General features: G+C 35.5%; 1 protein-coding gene across 3 annotated transcripts in view; it reads left to right on the top strand.

Moving 5' to 3' along the window:
* The window catches only part of SEMA3C (semaphorin 3C), a 123,247-nt gene that overhangs the window by 93,307 nt on the left and 5,343 nt on the right, over positions 1 to 24,597 (top strand). For all 3 annotated transcript variants that reach the window (XM_084305951.1, XM_084305952.1, XM_084305953.1), the window contains 6 exons: positions 203 to 347; positions 5,494 to 5,716; positions 15,356 to 15,444; positions 17,627 to 17,668; positions 18,942 to 19,099; positions 22,098 to 22,165. In XM_084305951.1, the coding sequence (XP_084162077.1) occupies positions 203 to 347; positions 5,494 to 5,716; positions 15,356 to 15,444; positions 17,627 to 17,668; positions 18,942 to 19,099; positions 22,098 to 22,165 (725 nt within the window). The remainder of the gene's footprint in view (positions 1 to 202; positions 348 to 5,493; positions 5,717 to 15,355; positions 15,445 to 17,626; positions 17,669 to 18,941; positions 19,100 to 22,097; positions 22,166 to 24,597) is intronic.

Raw genomic sequence — 24,597 nt, 5'->3', positions numbered from 1 at the left:
AAGTTTCTCCGGCTTAACATGTAATGGTGTATTTTGGGAAACTAGATTAGTTGATTTAAAATATCAGTAAATACACACTATATAAGTATTAAACTATAGTAAATTGTAGAGGTATCTTTCATCACTGGGACATGCAAAACCATGGAAAATATATAGAAAAGATGGTAGCTTAAGATATTAACTTTTTCCTTCTGTCTTCTAGCTCAATATTTAAAGGCTCAGCTGTGTGTGTGTATCATTTATCTGACATCCAGACTGTGTTCAACGGGCCATTTGCACACAAGGAGGGACCAAACCACCAGCTGATTCCATATCAGGGCAGAATACCATACCCGCGGCCTGGCACTGTAAGTACAAGATATGTTTATGCAAGCTTGCCAATTACTTGTCTTTGTTTAATACATAAATAGATCTTATTTATTCCAGGAGAATGGACTGTATCTGACTATGGCATTTAGTTACAGTTCAGAACAATTTTATTTACTTCTCAGCTTACCATTTGAATCAGGTAGTATCTGGAAATCTTCTAGAAGGAATTAAGTCATGCAAAATATTTATCTTTCTTGCTCTTTCTGCTCAAAAAGGTGGTAAGATATTTCATTAGATGGCACTTAATTTTTTTACATGTACATTTTCATTTTGTGTGTAGGTTTTAGCAAAAGATAGTTACATAAGCAACCCTAAAAAGACAGCATTATGAGTGTGTTTGGCAGTCTGGATCCAAAATTTTGGTTTCAGCCAGTGTGACTTTTCCATAATACTCTAAAGTTCTGCAGCTCCACCATGATTCTTGGAAGGTGAAGGATGAGAACAGGGCTTCTGGGACTTGTTCTTTGACAAGATCTAATACCCTGCCAGGTACTGAGTCTTAGGAAAAAGACACAGAAATGAGTTTTCATGCCAGTCAGTTCACAGTAGTCTTCCTCTGCAAAAACACTTCTTCTATGCCTTGAAAATGTTTCAATACCTTCTTTCATCATGAGTGGTAATAATCCAGTAAATACCACCATGAGTGGTAATAATTCAATAATCCAATTAGTGGATTAGTGGTAATAATCCAATAAATCTAATATATTCATATAAAATAATTGTTATACACCAAATGGTGTATAAAAAATCCTGTTGATGCAGCTTTGCCTTTATTTACTTATCTCTCTATTTTTTAATTTAGATTTAGCAGAGCTATGAAATTTTCAGATTTAATGAAGAATATATAAAGTTTCTCCAGGATCTTCCCTAAATCCGTATTTGTTAAAAGAAGTATGGTAGTGTGGACTTCCACTGATTCTCATGAAGAATTTTTAATAAAGTATCAGAATTTAATAAGTATGCGCAGAATCATAAATCTACTCTCAAAGTTGTAGTTATTTTTTTAGATTAATTTTTTATTTGCTTTTCCATTTGTCACAAGAAATTAAGTTTTGTTTTAATTTTGCAAGTAGCTACAAGAACATTTAACCGTATTGCCATTTCATTCATTTTCTTCTTTGTGCTGCATATCTTATTCTTTCTATTTGTTTCTATCTCATACACTAGTGCTCAGATATATAGAATAACTTTGTCTCTTTCAACAATTCTTCATATTTTACTGCAGTTTTTAGTGGTTGTAAGATTTAGAATTTCATGTCCACAGATCTCTAAAATTAGCTAATTGGTATGTGATGTTCCACTAATTTCTAATGCTAACAGTAGTATTTCTTTGCAATTAATTCATACAGCTCTAATCTAATGAGTTCACTGAGGCTTTAAGCTTAAATTTAAAAAAACACAAAATTAATGGTCCATTTAAATGGGAAGTTACATGCTTTTGCAAATAGTCACATTTTAGAATTTATTGCTGCTTCAAAATATTGTATTTGTATTTCCTCAACTCCTCAACCACTGCCATGGTTCACCTCATGGAGACTTAGGAGGTGTTCCAGGTGGGCCTGAAGGAATTGAGCAGCACAATGGAGAGGGAAAAAAAAATCATATTTAGATATAACTTTCTGCAGATAACTTTCTATAACTTTTATAACTTTTTATAACTTTCTTCCTTTTTCAGACATGCTGGTGAGCTTTTAATTTAAAGATAAATTCTTAGACCATAGCTCACACTAAAAATAAAGATGAAAGAGCTTTTAAGGTGATCACTGCTCTTCTTTAGATAACTAAATTTTCTGTGTTTCCTCACAATTCAGCCATAGCACAGTATCCTGGAGTTGTATTTTCTAAGATGGGACTTCTCTGTTTTTGTTTCCTGTACTGCCAAAACACTCCATTTTTAATTTTATTTTATTTTTTACATGTATACTACAAACTCTTTTTTAAATTATATCAAAACATCTGTAAAAATCAGGTTTTTGTGTTCGTTTTTGTTTTCTGTTCAGAAATTGTATTCAAGGGATTAGCTTTGAATATCCAAGCTTGCAGATTAAGGGGCTTGAACATCTTTCCTCTGGAACATAAATTATATGCTACTTGTAGGATGCTGAACTAGACATGGATGATTTATATATATATAAAATTCAGAAAATCCTACTTTATAGTTGCTTAAAGAGATATTAATACTAAAATTTTGGACAGAAGTGAACATTTTTTGTGTTTCAGTACATTGAATAAACAATGAAAAGTCTTCAATATAGCTTCAGTAGGATTAAATAAAGAAATACATTCATTTGGTCATAATCAATTCCGCAGAGTTTGGCTGCTGTTCACCAAATACCAATGGTTTCTTATTTCTCCACAAGCAAAACCTACTTATGGAAAAAAGAAACTACATAATTGGCAGCTTCCTACTAAATTCAGTCATGTTTGAGGACAGTTTCCATTTTTCAGTTTACAGAAATAGTTTTTTTACCTACAGAAAGTTGAAGAATATACTGTAAATTAAAGAATTATGTTTCTCTCTGTAACCTAACTGCATAGTGATCAACTGTGAACGTAATTATTGTGTAGCTGAGTCCTTTGATTTGTGAAGAATACAGATTCAATCCCTCAAGGAAAAGGAGAGTTTATAGTGTTCTTCAGTAACACCTTTTGCTTGGTATAGGTTTATATAAGGAGTAGCAAAAGAATGAATTGATTAAAGATGTTTTTAAAGACTTGCTCATAACAACTATTTAATCTAAGTTTTTAGGGTCATACTGGGGTGAACTATAGTGTAGACATTTTTTCAGGAAGTCATAGACAAGAGTCTTATGATCTCCAATTCAAGAACTGAAGAAGGATGGAAAGTATCAGAGAAAGTCTTCTTTTAATGGAGCTGTATGGGACAAGAAAGTTTAATTTGAACTGCAGGTGTAATAGAAATTCTTTGGAGATGAACTGGGGTCTGGTAGATCACTGAGAAGAATAATTGTGCTAATGGCCCTCAGATTTATGAAGACAGTTCTGTTTTCACCATTTGCTGCTAATCATAGCAGATAGCACAATACATTTCCTGGAAGACTGTGGATGGAAGTAACACAGAAAGAAGGAGAAGGGCAAAGAAGATTAATAAGAATAAGCTGTCTTAGAGGGGTAGCATGTGGTGTCATTTGGAATGAGAACCAAACGAGTATCCCGAGGTTAAATAAGGGCTCAGAAGGATAAATTGGATAAAACTCCAGATGGGAAAAGAGACCCATATTTGAGCTGAGTTCCACTTCTTCCCGCTGAAGGTAAATGATTGCAGAGTGGTTTCTTTTTAACAAACCCTACCAGAGAAAATTCCACTGTACGTAAATAAATAAAATTATAAAATTAATTAAATAATAAATAAAAATTATAAAATTAATTAAATAATAAAATTAATTGTAAAATTAAAATAATAGAAAATAATAAATACATAAATAAAAATAATAAATACATAAATAAAATAGAAATGTTGATAAAATAAAATATTTAAAATTAAAAATTAAATCCTAATTGAGACAGCAGCTCATTCTAAAACTTGGGATTAAGCTTCAGTCCCTTTTATACTTGGTTCCTGGTATTACCCAATGAATAGTTACTTAGGTGAACAAAATGGAGCAATTTCTCCTTCTCTGGAGATATTCAAGGCCTATCTGGACGCGTACCTGGGCAGCGTGCTCTAAGGAACCTGCTTTGGCAGGGGTGTTGGACCCGATGATCTTTCTAGGTCCCTTCCAACCCCTTCAATTCTGTGATTCTGTAATTTTTGGCACTGAGGGTAGAACTGACACTCCTCTCTGGTGGTTAGAGGGATCCCCTGGGATGTGAAGACCCAGATTTTAGTGCTTGCTTGCATCAGGTAGGCTGGACACATGAGTCATATACCTCTGGTGAGTTTCCTGGTCTCTCAAAGTATGATTCATCTTATACAATTTTAGCCATATAAAAACAGGGCATCTAGTCTGAATTACTGACTACAGAGGAAAGCTAGATGGCTAACTAAGAATAAATGCCTGACTTTGAGACAGCAGAAGTTAGGTGAGGTGAATCTCTCCCTAAACTACTAATTATTTTAATGTCTGTGGTTTTGACCAGAAGTTCCATACTAGACCTAAGAATTGTACTCATCAAAATAAAAAAGTTTCCATAAAATACTTTGTATTGAACAAATCAACATTTTACAACTGGAAAATATTATATTGAAACATTTCTGAATAGCTCCTGTGCTCCAAGGAATGCTTTACAGCTTAAAAATCTGTAAGCGGGAAAATGAAAGCTCAGGAGCAGCAGTGAAAAGTGAGGTAACAGTGGCTGAAGAAAGTTGTGTCAGTACATCCAGCACATAGTACTAGTTACTAACATAGCCCCTCACTTCTTCCCACGCTGTCTTATTTTAGCTTCAGTCTCAGTAAACGCTTGAGATTTCTAAGACTTCTTTTATTTCCTCACAAAGTCCAGAATGCCTCAGGGCTGCTTATTTGGGTGGTTATTCATTGCATTTAAAGGAGCATCTGGAACACCAGTGGACCTCTGTTATTTCTTGGTTATAGAGGAAAGGATAGACAAGATCCTGTGAATGATCAGCTTTCTCAGGTATCAGATATCCTGCTTCAAACCCATGGTATCACCTTTTCAAATGAAGATGAGTCACAGGCCCTTTCACAATCACATAACCAAAATAATGTCTAGAGGGTACTGGTCAAATTACAGTGAGGTATCAAAATTTACTTTTTACCTTTGTACTACTAATTCTATAAACAAACCAACAAAAACTAGATGCATATTCCCATACAAATCGCTTGGATTTTTTTTTCAGCAGGGTGTTCACAGCATAAGGAATGTGAAAATAATTGGTCCAGAAATATGGATCTTTGCCATCAACCTGGATTTTAATACTGCAAGCTTATGCTTATGTTTGCCTTATCTGAATTGATGGGAGTTCAAATCATTAAAGTATTTAATTCCTGTTGCTGGAACATAATTACTTTCAGTCAGAGTCTGAAGTACTCTTTCAGGAACTTTGTAAACTATTTGTCAATATTTGTAAATGACTTAGAGAGAAAACCCCTCTGAAAGATGGTAGCCATTTTTAAGCGTTATCGTGCATGTTTCTTGCAGTGTCCAGGAGGAGCCTTCACACCCAATATGCGAACAACCAAAGAGTTTCCAGATGATGTTGTGACCTTCATCAGGAATCACCCTTTGATGTTTAATCCCATTTACCCAATACACAAGAGGCCATTAATCATCCGGATAGGAACAGACTACAAGTATACAAAGATTGCTGTGGACCGAGTGAATGCAGCAGATGGAAGATACCATGTCTTGTTTCTTGGCACAGGTAAGACAAAATTAACAATTTCCTCCATTGCATTCTAATTTGCAGTCTACTCCAATCTGTACAACTGATAGCTTCCAGAAATGTTTGCTTAAATGTAGTTACTAATTACTAAAATGTCTACAGAAATCCACAATTTTTTTTTGTTTACTTTCTTTTCATTTTTCTCTTTTCTATGGATCTTAATTATGTGCAAGAGATAGAATGTATCAACATTAATTTTATTGGAGATACAAATCAACATTATTGTATTTTGTGTTTGATCTAAATTATAATACTTGTCTTGAATATGTTTTGTCATCAATGTGATTCCATATTAGAATGTGATGCTCTCTAACATGTAAAAATACCAAAACCTGGCCTTGAATTGTTTTGTATACTACCATCACTTAATACATCACTTAATATATGCTGTGTAACCTACTTCTGAAGAAAAAGACAATGTGAACAGCATGTTACAAATGCAAAAATAACAGCTTTCAAAACAAAACAAAAAGTAAACAAATAAAAATTTAAGTTACATTAAATTTGAATCTGATGCTATGTTGCTGAACTCTACTGGGAGCAGGTCGAGTGATTCTTGTACTGATCAAATTTGATTTTTGAAAAAATATTCAGATCTGAATCACGTTCCCCTGATTGAAGTGGACAAGCAGAGTGGCAGTCTGTCTAGACCCTAGGATTCATTCACATGTGAAACTCCCACTGGCTTACTGGTTTAACAGGGCATTATAGGCTGATATGCACAAAGGCTCTTTTTTACTACAGATGGTTTCAAGTAGAACAAAGAAGTAAAAGAACTCCAGGAGAAAAAATATATCTCTGAGCATCAGAAAATAATTACAGAGGTGGCTTGCATTTCTTTTATGGTTCACATGTTTTTGGTATCCTGGTTGTTTTCTCCTTGTAGAATAACTATGTCTGCCAGCAAACTCACATGGGGCTGGAATAACCAACCTGTTATAATAGATTTAGAAAGCTGGTGCTGAAAAGAAAAAAATAAATAAATCAGAATTTCAGGCTTCTGTAGGAAGACTGTGTGGGATTAAAATGAAGTCTCTTCATTCTTAGGAAAACCTCCCCAGCTATCAGCAGGGTGGCCTTGGGTCAAAAGAGGACAAATGTACACTACACTGTAAAAGTATAAAAACACAAAAGCATATCCAGCCAGCAGGTTGCTCAAAGGGATTCTTCCCCTCTATTTGGCTCCTATCTGAAGTACTATGTCCATTTGTGGGCTCTCTGGTACAAAGAAAACATTTGTATAAAATGGATTGAGATGGACTGTGATACACTGAGAGAACTGGATTTATTCAGAGAAAGCTAAGGGGAAACATTATTGCTATTTGCAATTATTTAGTGGAAGGGTACAGATAACTCATGGGAAAAGACAGACTCTTCTCAAGGTCTCCAGTGTCAGGATGAGAGGCAATGGACACGAGCTGAAACATGGGGCATTGTAATTAGATATAAAAGAAAATGTTTTCAGCATCAGGGTGGTCAAACATTGTAATATGGGTCTAGAGAGGCTGTGAATTATCTGTCTTCAGAGATTCAAAGGATTCAAAACCCAACTGGACATGGCTCCAAACAACCTACTCTAATTGGACCTGTTTCAAGTGGGGTATGAGACTGGATGACTTCTAAAGGCCCCTTCCAGCCTGCAGGGTTCTATCATTGAATGAAAAGAAATAAGAAAACAAAAACAGTTGGCTCACGTTCTTATGTCACACCATTTGATTATATGTCTATATCATTTAATGTACTGTGAACGCTTAGAATATTATAAGGCATGGTTAGGATAGAAGAAGGTCTAAGTAGTGAATTACAGTAGAAATTTCATCAGATTTTGTTCTGGGCATTTTAGTTTTCTTGGTAGGTAATTGCTAAATGAGTTTTAAGGCATGCCTAAAAATTTCTTTGTTCTCACTTGCAAAGTCATTGGAAACTACTAAATTAAGTAATTAGGTCAGGACTTTCTTCTTGTTGTATTCCCCCCTCCCTAACATGTAGCCGTATTTTCTTTTTGTGTAATTAATGCAGCTACAGTTCTCAGCTTTTGGGCCCCTTAGGGTCATATTCCTCCTTTCCTTCAGAACAAAGAAAAACAATTTTTGTACACTGCAGTAGAAATATCAAGAGCATTAATAGATATTGTCACACAACTCCACAAGAACTCTGTTCTAGTAGAAGAGGTTTGGCTGTCTCTTGGCTTTATTCCTTCCCAAAGCACTATATCTAACCATAGAAATAGCTTGGCAGGCTAAAACAGATCTTTCAAATGTACATTTTCAGTATTTTTTATATAGTTGTGCCATTGTTTTAAAATGTTCTATAAACTTCTATACTCTTGTAATTGGAGTAAATCCCACTAAAGATTAGAGGAAAACATAAAACATACAAGTTTCCAGACAATGCAGGATTCTTAATGTCGTAGTGTTAGTTAATACTGGAAATGCATAAAAAATACTAAATGTCAATGAAAATAGACATTTAGCATCTCAGTAATTCTGCAAGAGATAAATACAAGCCATTTCAATGTATATTTCAATGAGCTGCTGACCATTCTTAAGTGACCAGTGAGGCCTCGCACATGTACCTGTGACTCATTTTAAATATTAACATACCTCAACTTGTAGTTATATTTTGTTAAGCCTCTGCTGTGTATCAGCACAGGGTCCACTTTGGAAAAATACGTAACCTGCAGCTCTTGATATTTTATATGCATTGTTTTTAACTTCTGCAGTACACTGGAGACAAGGATCATTGTCTTCTTTCTAGTGAGTTGCCGGGGTAGATATTAGTCTTCCTGAGTAGGGCACACTGACTCACTGAGACACTAATAGCTTCCAAGATCTTCCTCAAAAGAAACTGGTGCAATAAAAGTTACTGGGTTTCTCAGCACTTAAATAAAAGTGGTCAAGTTCCAGCCACTGAGAGGAGTTTTCTTTATTCTCTGCTTTCTGTGATACTCAGGAGGATTCAATAGAGATATTAACTGTCAAAAGGAATGCAGAGGGGATTTGCTTTGGTGTCAGTTCATCCCAGCAAAATGCAAAAACCACATTGTATAGGAGAATTTCATGTGATAATTTCCTTGGGAGCCTGGAGCCCCACAGCCAGAGACAATGGGACTTGACACCTGGTGACAATTACACTCAGCTTGGATGATGAGTTATTGCTGCTGAACTGAGATGTTGCCAGCCATGTCTGTCACTGTCAGTGACCTGTCTCATGCTTGAAATTGGAGTGTTTTATGTCTTACCAGATGCAGAGCACACAAAATGTTTAGCTTTTCCTCTCTTCCTCCTCTATAGCCTCAGTAATAAATCAGTTCCTGAATGCAAGTGAGAAATAACAGAACAGAAAGCCGAAAGAACGCCAGTGGTTTTCATCATGTAGCCATGGCTTGGAAGGGTACAGGCATTACTTTTTCTGTATTACTTTTTCACATTAATATGAACTAAATGTAGTGCTTCCTTTGTGCCCCCAGACAGAAGTGTTGAGCTTACAGAGGCTGGTCCATGCCGAGACTTAATACATTGCTTTTCTCTCTCTCTCTTATGGAGCTAACAAAGTAAATCTCACAGACAGATATTGTTCTCACAGCATTCCACACGCTTTTCAAATGATAACGATCTCCTATTTTCCTTGTGCTTTTCAACCTGAAGACTCCCAAAGCACTTAACAAAACTTGCCACCCAAAACAGTCTCTACACTGTCCTCTGAGTTGATTTAGAGTAAGAAAGAGCAAGTCCTTAAAGTAGATGGCAGTGCTACAAGAGCAGAGTGCTGTGTACCTTGTCTTTACAAACAGAAACCAGTGGGATAATTTACTTTGATATAATATAATCACTTATTTACATATTTGACAAGGGTAATACTGATAATACTTTTTTTCTATGGGATGAGTAATAACATATTCAGAGTTCTGCTTCAGTTATCCCTTTTCTGTGGTAGTCCAGGATTCACTCTTGATGTTTTTGATTCACCCTAGCATTTCACAGTCAGTACTTTAGCCAGTTCACTTATTTGTAAAGAACCCAATACAATACAATATTTTCCTAGTTTACCATTTGGTAGATCGTTTTCCATTTGAGTTTTAAAAACAGCCATAAACCAGCATGAGAACATTTTCCTGAGATTAATATTTATTTTTTAAGCATGCCACCTACTGCTTGCAGTACGAAAGCCTTTGGTCAAAGTACACACAGATTACACAACCAAAAGATTGTTCTTTTTTTTTTCTTTTTATTGCTCGTGGTGTTATGAAAATATTTAAATGTCTGGGTCAGACTTGAGTACATTAAATAGCTACAGGCAGCAATAGGATTTTTTTCATCTCCTTACTATCAAGATAGGATATGTTTTTGTGTGAAGAGATCTAAGTGACTGCCATGAAAAGGCACTTCAGATTTTACTGTGGCTTATTTAAATGATTAGTGTGCTGCATCTGATGTGGCTTGAGATTGATCAATGTTTCTTATTATCTTTTCTTCTCTGATGCAACACTTGTTTTCAAAGTCTGGAACAGTAAGTGCTTTCAGAGCATAAGGTTGTAATATAGTCTTAAAGATGTGAACTAATCCCGACAATACTTCTTTCTGTGGTGTTACACTATGGATGTCTTTTTGGAAAACCTACCCTTGCTGACAACAGTAGCCTCCAGTAACACAAGAGACAAAATCATATAATGAGCGACAGATTCTAGCAGAGAGAGATAGTGTGGTCAGAAGAGCAAGCTTGCCTCCCACAAATGTGGTGGCTAAAGATTCGTCTGTGAGCTTGGGAAGATGGTGTTGCACAACAGTGACACAACAAGTAGCAGACAGTTTCCTTCTTCCTCTTGCTCACACTGGATGAGTCATTCAAAACCTTTTAGAAACCAACTCATCCAAAGCTTTCTCACAGACTTAAGAAGGTATGTAAAGAAGGTTTTCCTACACCTGTTTGGTTTCCTTGTTTTGTTCAAACAAATTCACAGTGTTTCCAGAAGTTTGACCAAGCTGGGCCCTATGTGGAAATTTTGCCCTTGAGTGTGGCTTGTACCTGCCTTTTTGTTCTCTGATGCAGCTTGAAATGACTTTACCAAGTTTCACAGCAGCACTCAGAGCTGGAAAAATATTATAGCCATACAACAGATGAGTGAACTAAGGTGGAGATTAGGTGGCTGTGGTGGGAGCCCAGATTTACATAAAACACCAAAGGCCAGCAGAGACTGTGGAGACTTGGCTCTCAGGCCTGACTGCTAACCTACCACCATCTCAGGTGCTTTGCTGAGCCTGAACATTTTCTCAGGGAGATTTCAAGCATTCTGCAAATTCTTTTCTTCTTCTTTTTTTTTTTTTTTTTTTTTTTTTTCTTAAAATAAAATTTGTCTATGTCAGGTTCAACTCAGATTAGAGACCAAAAACAATTAATCTGCCAGCAGGTGGACAAGTACTACATGCAGAAAAGTTTACAAAGGGTCTCCCACAGTGTCTTACACACCAGGGAGGTGAGTTACCACAGGAGGCCTCTCCGTGAAACTCCTTGCAGTGTAGCAGTTGATGTCCATTGCAGTCATTATTTTATGATGAGGAAAAGTCAGGTTTTTTGATTCGCTGCTCATTTTGTCCACATAATGTAGCTCAGAGGTGGATAGGTCCTGTCTCTCTTTGATGCTCACAGTACTGACAACTGTAGTGTTTACCTAGATCTATGGAAAAAAGCTAGTAGGAATTCAGAGAATGAGATTTAAACTCAGACCTACAGATTCAGCTTCTGGAATGTAGATTCCAGCCAAACACCTGCATATTTTTCCTCACTGATCATTAAGCTTTGCTTTTTCATGCCCATGGTCAGTCAGACCAGTAATTGGTGTCAGACTGTCAATCGGTGGTATAACCAAGTATAGTTTCACTAGTATAAGCGAAACATAATTGATTAATACCAGCCCAGAATTATGACGTGTTTCAAGGGAGTTTTTTTTTCTTTTATTATTGTTCTTCTTGTTGTTCTTATTGTTATCAATATTGATTTGTCTCCCCTTCCTTTGTTGGGTGCTGCATTCCTTCTCCATTTATTTACCATTCTGCATACTCTGTACTCCATCTTTTAGCCTATGGGATATCAATATTTTCCTGTCTTAACATTCCCTCTTTCTCAGTCCTCTCAGAGGGAATGCAACCTCAGTGACATAATCTTCCACGTTGAGCTGAGAGACTGTAGTTGTTCAAGCAGGTTCGAAACAGAAAAACAGTCATTATGAGTTGCCCTTGTCAGCTTGCTGTCAGCTCAAAGGGAATTCCTTCTCAGCTGTCAGTCTGCCCTCCACTCCCAGCTGCTGGGTTGAAGTGAGGCTGCAAGCAGTTCCTCGTGAAAAGTCAGGGCAGCAGTGACTGTCACTACATCTGGGATATTCTAGTTGTGATTTGGTATTCTGGAGACACAATATTATTATTTTTTCATGACTGTGTGAAATCACAATAATGTAGAACTGCTTTCATGCAGATTTCTGGAAATAAAAAGCAAATCAAGAAGGAAATTATCCCATTCATTTTTACGATTTTTACAGAATTTACTTATGATTTCATATTGTGACTTAAATGTGGAAAAAAAAAAAAAAGACATCGTTCTTTAGCAATCTCTTGTGTCTGGCTCACAATACAGAAGATTACAGAAGATTATCTGCTGTGAAATACACTGGAAAACAGCTCAGGCAGTGCTGTTTTGCATACATCTCCTGCAGTGCACAGTACCTCGTCCTTTCCAAACTTCCTTCTGACCCAGGAGTTTAATTTGTAGCCTTGCCATTAAATGAAATAAGCAAATAAGATTTTCAACAACACTGAGATGTACCATAAGCTTTCTGACATAAACACATAGAAATGACTTTATATCAGCTACTGTGGTTTTAATGGAGACCTCAGTTCTACTGAAAAAGGAATAAGAAAAGTTTTCTAGGCACAAATATTTGCTTTTCATGTATTTAATAAAATACTGAGCAACAGCAGCAGAACCATTTTCAGAAAGGGTGGAGAATTATAACTACATGGCCTACAAGCCATGTATTGTTAGAATTATGTGTATATATGTGTACAGGCTATTGGAATTCCTAACTCTAAGTGGTCTTATTTAATGAATAGCTTTCTGTTGCTTGCTTTCCCTCACATTAACATTTATTCTAAATGTATTAAGTTTACTAATTGCTTTAAAACAATGGTGCATTCCTTTCTGCAAGGATCTGTCTCTAATGGTACAACACTGAGTCAAAGGGAATGGTAAAATAGTGATTCAAAGGGAATGAATTCTAAGGTAAACAAGTCAACTGTGTATTTTGCTGGGCTGTGACAAAAAGGTAGATATGAACCTAGTTTTCAAATAGGAAAGGTTATTAGGACACAAGGGCTTGGCGTCAGGCATTATCGGTACTTTCTGTGACGATACCCTGGAAAAATCTCCCCTCAGGTTCTGATTTCAGTTTGTGGCAATGTTTGAGGACTAAAGACAATTTAGGAATTTTAAATGTGTGGCATGCACTAATGGATCATTGAAATAAACCGGTTCTTCTGTTCTTTGGAGGCTCAACCTCACATTCCTTTGCAGGTAGGGTCATTGTCAACAGGCTGCATACCCTGTATGTCAGGGTCACAGGTAGTTGAAACTTTGCAGGCAGCTGGAAAAAAAAAAAAAAAAAAAAAAAAGCTGCTATGCTTTCCTGCATTCTGACGCAATATTTTAGATGGTGTTGTTTAATGTTAGGCAGAGGACATTGATAAAGGGAGGAAAAGAGGTAGAGGTGCATTTAAACTTTGTAAATTTGTGTGGGGATTATTCCCTTTAGCAGGAACAGAAATACACACATTTATGCATGCACGTGCTTCTCCTTAGCTGCAGCAAAGGATGAATCTGCAGCAGTTTAAAACTTCGGTGTTTCTTGGCAGTTAGTAAATCTCTATCAGGTTCTCATAGCTTTGCTAATACTGGCACCCAGTCTAGACCACAGCTGTGCTATCACAAGATTTAGTTTTGGTAGTTTCTTCGGAAGGAACTGGTTTATTGTGCCATTGTCTAATGAAAATAAATGTTTGCCCTAGAAAATTCTCATGAAAAATTCATGCCTAATATGTCCTGTGCATGCACAATTGATAGCTACACATATTTAAATCCTCTCAGCTTTCAATTTCTCTTTTCCATTTTTTTTTTAATGACAAAATACTGCAATGTTCTCTGCAAGCAGTGTCAGGTTATTACATGTCAATATTCTAGCCATAAACCTTAATTTTTAAAATAAAATGCATGGCTATTTGCTAGCTTCCTCCAGGGAAATAAGAAGATGTAAATTATTTACTGCAACCAACTTGCCCCACAGCTCCAGCTACGGAATTTTGTCAATGACCTTAAAAGCAAAAGCGAAATTACACTTTTTCAGTTTATGTAGTCAGTATCGTGGATTGTCAAACAGGAAGCTCAGATTTCCTTTCACAATTTCGTAAAAATACACATAGATACTTAACTATATTGTGCTGTGCCAGTGTTTTACTAACCACGCAAGGCTATATTGCTCATATAATTTTTGAAGGCCAAACAAAATCTATACCATGTGTTCTCATTCCTCAGAATCAATATTGAGCAAATAAATTTATTGTACTCAGGCTAATTTCCAGACCTTTCAGACAAGAGGAATTTTTTCTGTTGTACTTCTTCCCGGTAAAAATACCACATGCCTGTTCTTATGATTCTTCACAGTCTGCCTTTTCTGCCACATCAGAAATCCTTTAGTAGATGTCTCAGCCTCCACAGAATATCTTCCATCCCATAAGTTCTTTCCACATAAATTCACTAAATCATTGATTGTCTCACTCATAGCATCTACTTGTAGAAACATCACCATTGCCCCATACATCTTGTTTCTTACTTACTCCTTCAACCTGAATGGATTTGGAGGTTTGAAAGTGTATTTTGACAAGGTACTATAAAAGAGTAGTTACAATATTATCATCTTGAATTTTCTTTTTTTTTTTTTCCACATGGACCAAAACAATAACTCCTACTAATATATAAACAATTTAAGTATTGTTTGACTTTCTTGGGGAAAAAAAAAAAATCATTATTTTTAGAAAGAGATTGAGGATATTCTAAGGAATAATGTTCTAAGGAATATTTACCTCTCTTGACATCAGTTGTCATTACATATTATTATTGAGTGTGAATGTACTTCAATTACACAGTAGCTGTTGATAGTGCCGTGTTTTTACTGCAAGGTCATTAGGATAGATACTGCCTCTATCTGTGTGTCTGTACAGCTGTTATTGTTATTATTGTTATGTAAAATAGTTATTGATTTTGATTGATCTTTTGGGGTAGAATGGTAGTAATAATGTCACTTTCTCCAGTCTTACTGTGACTTCTTCAAATTCTTCTATGAGAACATTACTACATGTCCAAGTTATCCACAATCTGTGACTTCTGAAGGAATCATCTCATAATTTCATCTCGTGTTTTCTCACCCCAAACACAAGAAGTTAATGAACATCTTTTCATATCTTACTCTATGTTATAGTGCTTACTTTGATGGTTTCTTTTCATACCTGATAATGTTTATTATTTTCTTTCTCTCTCTCTATGTCGCGTGGTTTGACTTTGTCTCATCTTTTCCAGACCAAGGAACTGTACAAAAGGTTGTTGTCTTACCCACCAACTTTTCTGCAAGTGGAGAACTCATTTTAGAAGAACTGGAGGTTTTTCAGGTTTGTCTTTCTCCTGCATACGCATTTTCCAATGTGTATGTTCGCACAAACTCTTTGTTCTAATAGGCTTTGGCAAGGGCAACTATGACTTGATAAAAGATAAAACAAATGAGCATACTGTCAACTTGATACCCACCCAAAGTACGATATAAAATGTCAGCTGTTATGAAGACTGTAGTTAGGCTTAAATCTTTTCCTTTTTTTTTTTCCCTGTTGTTTCTCTCTTCTTTTTTTTTTTTAATTATTTTTTAAGTTGTCATACTAGATAGAAGGATCTTTACAATAACATTGTATATTCTCGTAATGTCATAAGGGCTGCCTGAAGGCAACTTTTATCATTGGTATCACATACTGAGACTGTCACTATTTACAGATGAAATCTAAGATTTTTATACATTGATTATCTGTTAATCTTCCTGATTCCAGGCTGCAGAATTAAAGCAAACTAGTGTGGGTTTTGCTCCCATTCTTCAAATCCTCTAGAGTAGCAAGCTTAACACAACATAAAAAAAAAGAAACACAAACAACTACAGGGAAAAATAAGGGAATAATATCAATCAGTCTGGTATGTAGCAGCTTGTAATAACCTAAAGAAAATATTCACCACCAATTTGAAGAAACCTTTTCAAATTTTTGAATGGGCTGTTCTTAAAATAAGTAGTCTTAGGGCAAATGGTAATTATGCAGCTACAAACTAAGTTAAGGGTTTTATCATTGCCTTTCTCAGTTTCATTGAGGGGATACAAAAAGGAAAATGTAAGATTTTTATCTAGACAGACAAGAAAAACAATTTATCTAAAACATGAAATGCTTTCTTTATCAATCCCCCCAAAAGGTATAATTAGTACTCTTAGCCTTTTGCTGAATACTTCCCTTTGGTAAATATACATGTGAGTATCATTACTTAGAGCACCATTTGCCCAAGTATTATTTATTCCATTTACAGCAAACAAATTGTTGGGGTGGGAGGAATCCTGACCCTAAACCTCATTTCTGGGGCTCTGAGCACAGAACTTTTTATCCCGAGCCTACAAAATCATAATTTCTGCTGTTGCAGTCTGTGTGGGCACTGGGGCAGTGTTGAGCCTTTTGATGAGTCTTACAAAGAGAGGGGGAATGAGATCACCAGATATGTGCTAGTAAATGTCGAGAGTAAGCAAAGCACAGATTCCTTTCCAGAGTGTAAGCAGGAAAAGGAGAATGTGGCATCAGATCCAATGTTGCATTGGAACTTGAGTCTCCAGACACTACAGTCATAAAATATAGCAGCTCTAAAAAACCTTTGCCAATTCACATGATTCACAGCCAGTTTTTTTAGTCCTGGCCTCCCCTCTATGCGTGTAGTCCACTGCAATTAATCCAGACCCACCGTTATGGCTTTCCATTCTGACTGAGCAATTGCTAAATCTTAAAAACATGCTGAACATTTTTATTACCATCATTTTTATCATTTGTTTGGATGATAATAATGAATTACTTCACTTGCTTGAGGCAATGAACGTGATAATTCCTTATCCAGCTCTTTAAGGTTTGGTTTGGACACCGACAACAAATGACTCCAGTGACGACACACAGTAGTATACAGCAATGTCTCTGTTAACAGAACATTGAATAACACACATGCCATTTTTAATATTCTAGTCATTGATAAACTGAAAGAATGTGTTGGCTGGCAACCACACTCTATGCACTGTAGATAATGTTTAGGAGAAATGTGACATTCTTATCTGTATCATGTGATAAATATGCATGAGCATATTTATGTATGATTTTTCCATATCATCATTTTCAAAGGACAATTTATTTATTTATTTATTTGTTTGCTTGTTTATTTATTGCAAAGTCAGAGTAATGGCTTCAGAGCACATTACTTCTATGTTGTTGAGGTAACACAAATGCAGGTGTACAAAAAATCACCTATACACGTGATGAATAATAACGCTGTTTATTTCAACTAGTACCTTTACTGATACATTCATTGTATTTATGTAAATTTTTATAGTTTTGAAATAGCAAAAAAGTAGTATGCGTGTTTGTGGGGTTTTTTTCTTTGTTTTCCACAATGTAGAAAGTTATAATTTTATTAGATACAACTTTGTCTTTATTGAACTTTAAATATAAATGTTGGGAGAGTATTAACAAGTTAGTCTTTGTAAAAGTGGTTTGTAATTTTGTCTTTCAGAGTAATTCTCCTATAACAACAATGAAGATCTCATCTAAAAAGGTAAAGAGAAGTGGGATGCTTACTTAACGCTTAATAGAGAAACAAATTGACTTAAAAATGTTAAAAAATCAGCTGTAATGTATCATAATAAATATATACAGGAGATTTTCCCTAATTACTATGGAGAAATATGACCAAAACTTTCATGAGCTTTTTATCTGCCCCAGAGCCACTAGGATAAAATAATCTATATTAATAATTTATCATTTCTAATTCACTGAAAGTGGAAAAAAAAAAAAAAAGAGAGAAAAAAAAAAAAGAAAAAAAAAAGCAAGTAAGGAAAAAAAAGTACTGAAAGATGAAATTTGTCCTCCATTTCTTTTCATAGCTCCTAAATAAAACCTTTCTTTTAAAAGTCTGGCTTAAAATGCAGTATTAGGTCTATAGAGAAATTGTACATATCTATCTATTAGTAATAATGATGGTAATAGGAATGATAAAAATAGTTGAGAAGGTTTCTAATGAATTGTCTAACACACAAACTTAAAATAAATATTTCACGATTTTGCAAACAACATGTTACTCAATATTTCACAAAACTAAGAAGTAAACACTATCCACAATTCACTGAATCAAATTCAGTGCAATTTGATAGTTTTATGACCAAAAGATAAAGAGTCACTATTTGTTGTTTGGTTGGTTTTTGTTTTTGTTAATATTAATGTGTAAAAATCATTGATGAATTGGTTCTGAGTAAAAGAGATACTTTGGCCAGATTCCAGTTATGACCTATTCAACTTTGAACGTTCTTTGCAAAAGTTCTCATTTAATATAAAAATTCTATTGGCTTATTTTTCTAGGTACTGATGCTATGAGAATTTGGTCCAAAGCATCAACATAATCTCTAAGATTTATGCCTTGAAAATGTATGAACTGGAGAACCCAATTAGTAACTCTTCATAACATTTATTAATGTGACTATATGCAGAAAAACTAATTAGGTAAAAGACCAGTAGCCCTCAGTCATTAAGAACCAAGTTTTAAAGTCTGAACAATATTAATTCAGCCTGCTTGCCCCAGAATGGAACAACAACAGACAAAGTCCAAAAACATTAACATTCTCTGGTGTTTCCAAGTGTTTTGTAACAGGAAGGTGGAAACGGTCCTGATCACCTGGGAAATTTCTATTTATTTAGGCTTTATATTTATTAGTGGCTCCTGTTGTGGTCTTGAGTTTATTCCAAAATTAACTCAAAGGTTTTTTGGTATGCGAGTTGAGTCTTAGGTGAAGCTCCTCCACATCTGAAATAAATCTTTCCATTTCCTTCTACAGCAACAGCTGTATGTGAGCTCAGATGAAGGGGTCACCCAGGTATCCTTGCACCGCTGCCACATCTATGGGACTGCCTGTGCTGACTGCTGCCTAGCCCGAGATCCGTACTGTGCCTGGGATGGCAACTCTTGCTCCAGGTTTTATCCCACAGGGAAAAGGTGAGCAGCCCTGTGAAATCTGCAAGGTTCCTTCCTATTCTCTATGAATAAGTTTTTTGTGCTGCTGTGTAGCTTGGAGCCTTACAATATGATGTGAGATGTCATTCCTTTCAGAAGCAAATACAAACAAAACATCTGTATCTATTGTGCTTGGCTCTGTTCATTGTTCATTACCTAGGAGTTTGTCTTGTTTGTCTTTTAATATTTAAAGTAATGGATGGAAAAATTAAAAAAAAAAAAAAAGAAGAAGAAGAAAAAAAAAAAGCTATTCCTAATTATAAATATTAATCTTTACGTTTCACACACACAAAATCAGTGAAATATTTGTTCCCTTTATTTAAATTCAGTCACTCACTATGGATGTAATTAAGATAACCTTAAATACAGCAAGATTGGTTGTCGAAGGGATAAAGTGTTGTGGTTTTTTGTTTTGTTTTGTTTTTTTTATTCCTCACTTGTTCCTAAGTGAGAAGAAGTGTTTCCAGGGGAATTTCAGGCAAATGTGATTTCCATGTAATGCCTGCAATCTTGGAGATTTTTTATTTATTTTTTTGACATGAGATTTATTAAAGCAGATAGGGAAAGCAATTTATCTTTAATTTATAACAGAGCTAATAGTCCATCTCGTAATTCTTATGCAAAACAGGAGCCTCTTTCCTCCTCCTTAGGGAAATATTTAATAGCAGAGGGTTGTAGTAAGCTTTTGTATTCGTAAGATTTCACATCATGTACAAAGAATATACAATGAAGTACTACCACAGAGGAGACAGAGCTTTCAGTTACATGTCAGAGCTTTGCCTAGTTTGAGTCCCTGTGCTCACTCCCTGCACCTGGGCTGCAGAAATGCAGAAGTCCAGATGCTGTGGACATACTATACCTACATGGGGAAAGCTGGTAGACAGAAACAGGCAAAGCTTGGCTATGCTCCAGTGACCCAACCAGTTGATGACAATGGGATCCCTTGGGATCACGATTACTTTTATCATTACAACCTTTTCTTGAATCATTCCTCATTTCACATAAAAAATGTAAAGCCCAGCGTGGTCATATAACAGTAAAAGATATGGTACAATATCCGTGTTTTTACTGCTTTCACATATTATATTCAGCTTCCAGTCTGAGAACTGACTGTTTTCTTCCATGGAGTAAAGGTCAGAAGACAAGGGTGGAAAGAAAAGGAAAATCTCCAAGTCTCAGGTCACCTAACTCCTACACTGACATAGTCACTGAAAAATAATGAGCAGTCAGGTATACCCAGCCTGTACAGTTTCCAGTGGATTTCTTGCCATTTCTGCCATGGTTATTTCCACTGGGGCTTGCTTCCATGATGACATTTTGTCTTCAGTTTGCTTTTTATAACAAATGAAAATAAACACCTAAAATTGTATGGGAAAAAAAAGTATATATATATCTGTTTTTACTATGTGAAGCAAATGACTAGTCCTGTTATCTAACAAGAGAGATTATGAAGAAGAAAACTTTGGTGATCAGAGCCAAATCCCATTGTCTAGACAGTATTATCTTTCTGCTGTACACATTTGCTCATTTGCTTCCTTTGACACTTCTGTCTCCCATGATTTACTGTGTCTTCTCATCCAAATTGATTTACCTCAAGACACCGGAGAGTATCTTTATTTTCAAAACACCACCATATCAGCCATGTTTGGATAAATATCAGACTTAAAGTTTAGATTCTCAGAACTGCTTAATGTCACCAGCATACAATTTCTGATGGAGTGGAGCATCTCAGGGTAGCACAGAAATCCTGAAATTCACTGAGAAATTCTCCATTGTTTCCTCTGACTCACATAAGCAGCTCACACAGGTTAAAATCCTAAGGCACAATATGAAATACTTTTGGTGTTTACCATCAAAAATATACGTGGAATGTCAGAAACTACTCCTTTGAAAGATTGCCTTTCAAATGTTTCCTCTTAAAACAATCCAGTGAAAGATCAGGTGACAAAGGATTATAAGGGCTGTCTCTCATTGTTTGTGCAGTTCATGGTATAACGTGACCAAAGAGGCATCACCCTTAACCCAGCAATACTGGAGCTCCAGGGGCTTTTCATGGTTTCTTATCTTATGAGTCATAAATGAATAGTTCAAAGCATGGCTGTTACATACCCCAACAGCATCCCTTCACAACAACATGTTTTTTCACTGAGCTTGATAAATATTGATCTAATTTACAGAATTTTCAGTAAATGAAATAATGTATCTTAAGAAAAAAAATTCAAGTTCTAGATTTTCATGCACTGAATTCTGTGAACAGTGACCTCCTAGCCAAAGAGGACTAAAATTCCAGTATGCCCAATCCTAGTAAGCTCCTCAACTACTTAACTACATAATCATGATTTTACATCTAACATTCATATAATATAACTAAGCCCCATTTTAAAGTATTTTGAGACTTGGTGAGTTTGAATATATTTGGAAAGAAAGGAGGTCATGTGCCCTCATGTAAAGGACAGAACTGAATCTTAATTCACCGTTCTGGTTGAATACTTCAGTTACTCTGCTACGATGGTGGCTAAAGGCACTGAAAATAAGGTGTCTGGCAAAATCAAGGAGGGAACATGTCCTACATTATGATTTTCTGCTGGTGCTTTAGATATGAGATCTGTGACTCTTCTACAATACATTCTTATGTGCCTGCCTTTTTGAAGACCTCTAGCTTCATTCAGGGGTTCTGCCTCTAAATGTTAGGTCTTGCATCACTAAACCTTTTATGCATTATCTCTAACTCTTCCATCTCTATGCCTTCATTGCAAAACTACTTTACCAACCTAAAGAACAACTGTTCTATGAAATTCTTCAAAATGATTATTCATTTAAACAGTATCTTCTCTCTAGCATCCCTGGCAGCAGAAAAGTAGTCTCAGAGTAGGTAATGAACTATCCCTGATACCTAATCTGGTTTAAAAAAAAAAAAAAAAAAGTTTATTTGTTGTGTACCTACCTTGGAATAACAGTTTGTGTTTATAAAATATTTCAGGAGGAGTCGCAGGCAAGATGTGAGACATGGAAACCCTCTGACTCAGTGCCGAGGTTTCAACCTGAAAGGTACAATAATTTAGAGATCCTCGTGCTATATAAAGAACATATGGCTTTCCTTTATATGATTCATTACAGCTCATATTATCTGTGTGGTTTACTGGTAAAGCATAATTATTTTCCAAGTCTAAGTTTTTCCTTGCAATTACATGAAACCTGCACATATGATAAAAAATGATGAACTGTGACATATAAAGTTCAGCGTACATGAAATGAGAAGCTGATAGTGTTGATTAAAAACAGGTACAGTAAATTTGAGGCCATATTATGTTTTGGGGAACATCTTTCAGCAAACAGGAGGTTCTAGACCTACATTTTGAGTTACCATTATTCATTTCTTCCTTTACATGGAAAATCAAACGGCTTCAAATCTCTTTATAAAAGTTCCTTATTCCAGCTGTGCAACTCTTTTGCCAGCCTGGCACAATGTGGATAGATAGTGGAGACAATGATCTGCCCTCCCAGTTCTCACTTTCATCAGATTTCTAGGCACCAGCCAAATATGGCCAAAGTCATAGTCAGAGTAGATATACATAAAAGAAGTTTAATCCTTTTTAACCCCTTGCCTGTATGAGCCAGCGAGTGGCAAACTATGCCATCAAGCCACAGTCCTGTGTTAGAGAATGATACTTCTTCCACTTCTGTTTCTGAGCTTGTGTTCAGTAAGTGTGTTCTCATCTGTTCCAGCTGGAGATGAAATAATAGATCTCACTCTAAATTTTTGATTACATTTTTAATTGAATAAAAGAAGAATGTTTAAAGAGTTACATGTCAAAGGTTCAGTCAATCATAATTCCACTTAAATGTTGGGGTTTTTTTGGGTCCCAGATAATCTCCTGGAAGAAAACAGACTACAACAATCAGACAGGCATAGAACCTTCAGGCCAAATGTGGCTAACTCTTCTCTAGCTTCCAACCCACAGCACCAGTGGGTCTTTCCCCATGATTCAGTATTAGGTCATTTATATGAAGCTTGATTGCTTGAACAGATTAATTACAAAAGATGACCCCACCTGCTCAGTATGTACCTGAGCTCTAAGATATTTATATTGAAGCTAAGGCTTTAAAACATGAAGTACATGAAGATCTTTGTGTCCTACCTTGTGGGCATATTCAGTTACCACCCACCTGCTATCTATCCCAAGGACGGGTGTCTCTTCTTTCCATGTGGAAAATGTGAGAACGTCAGCTGTCTGCTTTTTGGGCTGAGAGGAAATAAACATTTGAACTTTGACACGGGAGTCTTATTTTCCAGACTTTTTTTTTTTTTTTTTTTTTTTTAATATGGCTGTATTTATAGATTTATATGTTTTAGCAATTTTAAAGGATGTTTTGGTGACGACAGTATTGTGTAGGTAGGTGACAGCATCTTCTCCTGTGGAAAAGAGAAAAAGAAACAGCAACGTGGAATCTTTCAAAATATAATTCAAGCCATTTATAGAAAAACTATTATTCTAGGGAGAAAATTGAAACCTACCTAAAAGACAAAAGGGTAGAGAGTTGGACAACGAGAAGAAATCTTAAAAGTTCATAAGGAAGACTATGAAGTCTTGAGACTAAGTCTTTAAGCATGATAGGTTGCATGCCTTAGAATTCTCAGCTTGTATATAAAAACATTTTTAGCACATTGCTATTTTTAAGAGATTGTCAAGAACTAAAGTGTTTGTAATGCCACTTTTCAAATGTTCCATGAAACACTATAATACTTCTACACTTGTTTTATACCTTATAGCCACTAGAGAAATGCATTTATATTCTCTCTCTCTTTTTCTTAGCATGTATAAGTGGTAGGAGGATGGTCTAAACAAGAAGTTAGATATGTATTGATCAACTGAATAGATTTTTTTAAAATGCATTTGTTATACCTAGTCCCAGTGTATATAAGTTGTGCTACAACTCTAATTCTCACCATGTTTCACAGCTACAGACAAACCAGCCCACAGACAAACTCTTTGCTAGTTTGTGGTCTTTGAATGCAAAATATTTCTACATTATTCTCCTAAAAAAAAAAAAATACAACTGATCTTTTTACAACTTAATAAATGTGTTAAGAACTTGCAAGGACTAAAAGAAAAAACCTGCTTCATTTAGTATCATTACAATTTCACATATCATTTGATTAAAAAAAAAAAGGATGAAAAGAATGGGAGATACAGGGTGAGCAAAACCAGTCTTAAGACTGCAAAACCACAGTCTGATTTTAAACATACAAAATTCTATGTATGTGCATTTCTCACATTATTTTGTATTCATTGCTCCTTTGTCTAAATAAATAAAAACATAATAACTTTTATTTTATATATGATGTAAGCTTTTAAATCTGGAAATATACTGTTTTCAGGACAAATACTATAATTTAGTGCAAACAACGAAAATCTGAAAGTTCCTATCAGTAACTACCAAATGTTCATCTATCACAATTATGAAGGGTCACAACAAGT

Source organism: Netta rufina, assembly GCF_964035555.1.
Source record: "Netta rufina genome assembly, chromosome: 1".
NCBI classification, from domain to species: domain Eukaryota; kingdom Metazoa; phylum Chordata; class Aves; order Anseriformes; family Anatidae; genus Netta; species Netta rufina.
This window is presented reverse-complemented; position numbering and strand designations above follow the sequence as displayed.